This window comes from Vitis vinifera, chromosome 4, assembly GCF_030704535.1.
Source record: "Vitis vinifera cultivar Pinot Noir 40024 chromosome 4, ASM3070453v1".
In the NCBI taxonomy this organism is placed as follows: Eukaryota; Viridiplantae; Streptophyta; class Magnoliopsida; order Vitales; family Vitaceae; genus Vitis; species Vitis vinifera.
Genome location: NC_081808.1, coordinates 23,784,913 through 23,787,149, shown reverse-complemented (window position 1 = coordinate 23,787,149; position 2,237 = coordinate 23,784,913). Strand labels below are relative to the sequence as shown.

At 48.1% G+C, this 2,237-nt stretch overlaps 1 protein-coding gene across 1 annotated transcript; it reads right to left on the bottom strand.

Moving 5' to 3' along the window:
- Positions 1 to 460: 460 nt before the first annotated feature.
- On the bottom strand, positions 461 to 1,891 carry LOC104879196 (glycine-rich cell wall structural protein 1). Its single transcript, XM_010651164.2, has 3 exons — positions 1,849 to 1,891; positions 810 to 1,690; positions 461 to 637 (listed from the first exon to the last, which is right to left on the bottom strand). The coding sequence occupies exons 1-3, from the start codon at positions 1,889 to 1,891 to the stop codon at positions 461 to 463; spliced, it is 1,101 nt and encodes a 366-aa protein (XP_010649466.2).
- Between the last annotated feature and the right edge of the window lie 346 nt (positions 1,892 to 2,237).

Here is a 2,237-nt window from a genome sequence, read left to right as displayed (position 1 = left end):
ATCTTAAATTTTTTAAAAAATATTAGACAATTTAAAAATGCTAAGCCAGGGTCTTCTAATGATTTTTGTGAGTTAAGATGTAGTTAGTTGCCTTATGATTTAAAAGTACATAAAAATGCTAGATATGACTTGTTACGATTGCTTAAAAATGATCCCACAGTTGTTGATAGTACAAGTTTAGTAATCGTAAAATTCTGAAGTTGATGGTATTGAAGAGTGTCCTATGCTGTTATAAGAGTAGGAGGAGGTAAATGTGATGCTTTACACGTAAGAGCTCTGGAAATTAAGCGGCGAAGTTATATATAAAAAGGGTTGAGAAGGATGGAGGAGAAGAGTCTAAGCCAGAGGTGTGTGGCGGCCAATATGGGCAGGAAAAAAGGGAAGGAAACCTCTATGGCTTTGTTGAGCACTGGTACTGGTGTGTTGGTCGTAGTTGTTTGTCTGAGTTTGCTCCCAAACACTAATGGGCAGGCCTGTCGAACCCCATTTCGCTGTTCTTCTCCACCCCATCACCTTCCTCCTCGCACTCAGCACCGACCACCACCGCCACTACTAAAACGTGGGCGACCATCACCTCCACCACCAAAACGTTGGCGACCATCACCTCCACCACCAAAACGTTGGCGAGCACCTCCACCTATACATCGGCGACTACCACCAACCCCAGTGAGAATAGTGCCACCATCACCACCAAAACATCTGCAACCACCACCACCAACCCCACCAAAAACAACACCACTACCTCCGAACAAGGCTCCACCACCACCACCACCAAAAACATCACCACCACCACCACCTCCTCTAGAAACACCACCACCACCTCCACTAGAAATACCACCACCACCACCACCACCCCCAAAAAGGTCAAAACCATCCCCACCAAAAACACCACCACCTCCTCCAGAAACATCAACAACACCACCGCCACCACCGAAGACATTAACACCACCACCACCACCACCAAAGTTACCAATACTACCGCCACCACCGCCCCCACCAAAAACAAAACCAACGCCACCAAGGAAGCGATCACCACCACCTCCTCCAGAAACATCAACAACACCACCGCCACCACCAAAGACATTAACACCACCAGCACCACCACCAAAGGCACCAATACTACCGCCACCACCAAAGGCACTAATAGTACCGCCACCACCGCCCCCGCCAACAACAAAACCAACGCCACCAAGGAAGCGATCACCACCACCTCCTCCAGAAACATCGACAACACCACCGCCACCACCAAAGACATTAACACCACCACCACCACCACCAAAGTTACCAATACTACCGCCACCACCGCCCCCACCAAAAACAAAACCAACGCCACCACCTCCTCCAGAAACATCAACAACACCACCGCCACCACCAAAGACATTAACACCACCAGCACCACCACCAAAGGCACCAATACTACCGCCACCACCAAAGGCACCAATATTACCGCCACCACCGCCCCCGCCAACAACAAAACCAACGCCACCAAGGAAGCGATCACCACCACCTCCTCCAGAAACATCAACAACACCACCGCCACCACCAAAGACATTAATACCACGGCCACCACCGCCAAAAGCACCAATACTTCCGCCACCACCGCCACCACCGAAAACATCAACACCGTCACCACCGCCCCCACCAAAAACAAAACCAACGCCACCAAGGAAGCGATCACCACCACCACCTCCTTCTCGTCGTTAACATCGTCTCCTTCCTCCTCCTCAGTTGAACTCAACAACGCCACCTCCCATCACCACCGTCACTGCCTAAACAACATCCTTCACCACCACCGCCACCACCACCACCACCACCAACATAGAAGAAACCTCCTCACGACCCCCTCACCACTGCTGGCTACCTGATGATGTATGCGGCCAACCTTCGCCATCTTGACAACCAAGACAAGGTTGAGAGGCAACTTCAACTAGTTATATGTGACTTATATAAACTGCATTTCTTAAGGACAGAGTTCGGTTGTGTTTATTCACACGACAGGTGTTCAAATCTTTATGCAAGAAATAGTGATCATACTATATGGAGAATAAAGCTGGCTCCTGGTTACTTTTGTCAGCATATGTAATATGTAATAAAGAGTAAAGTGCGCAATCATATTGTCATTTACATCTGTTTGGAATGAAACTATGTGTAAGATCGTATTACAACTGTGTTTAAGTTGGAACTGTCAGCATGAAATATTTTTTGCCTCTTGTCTATAAGTGAAAAGAACTTTTAGT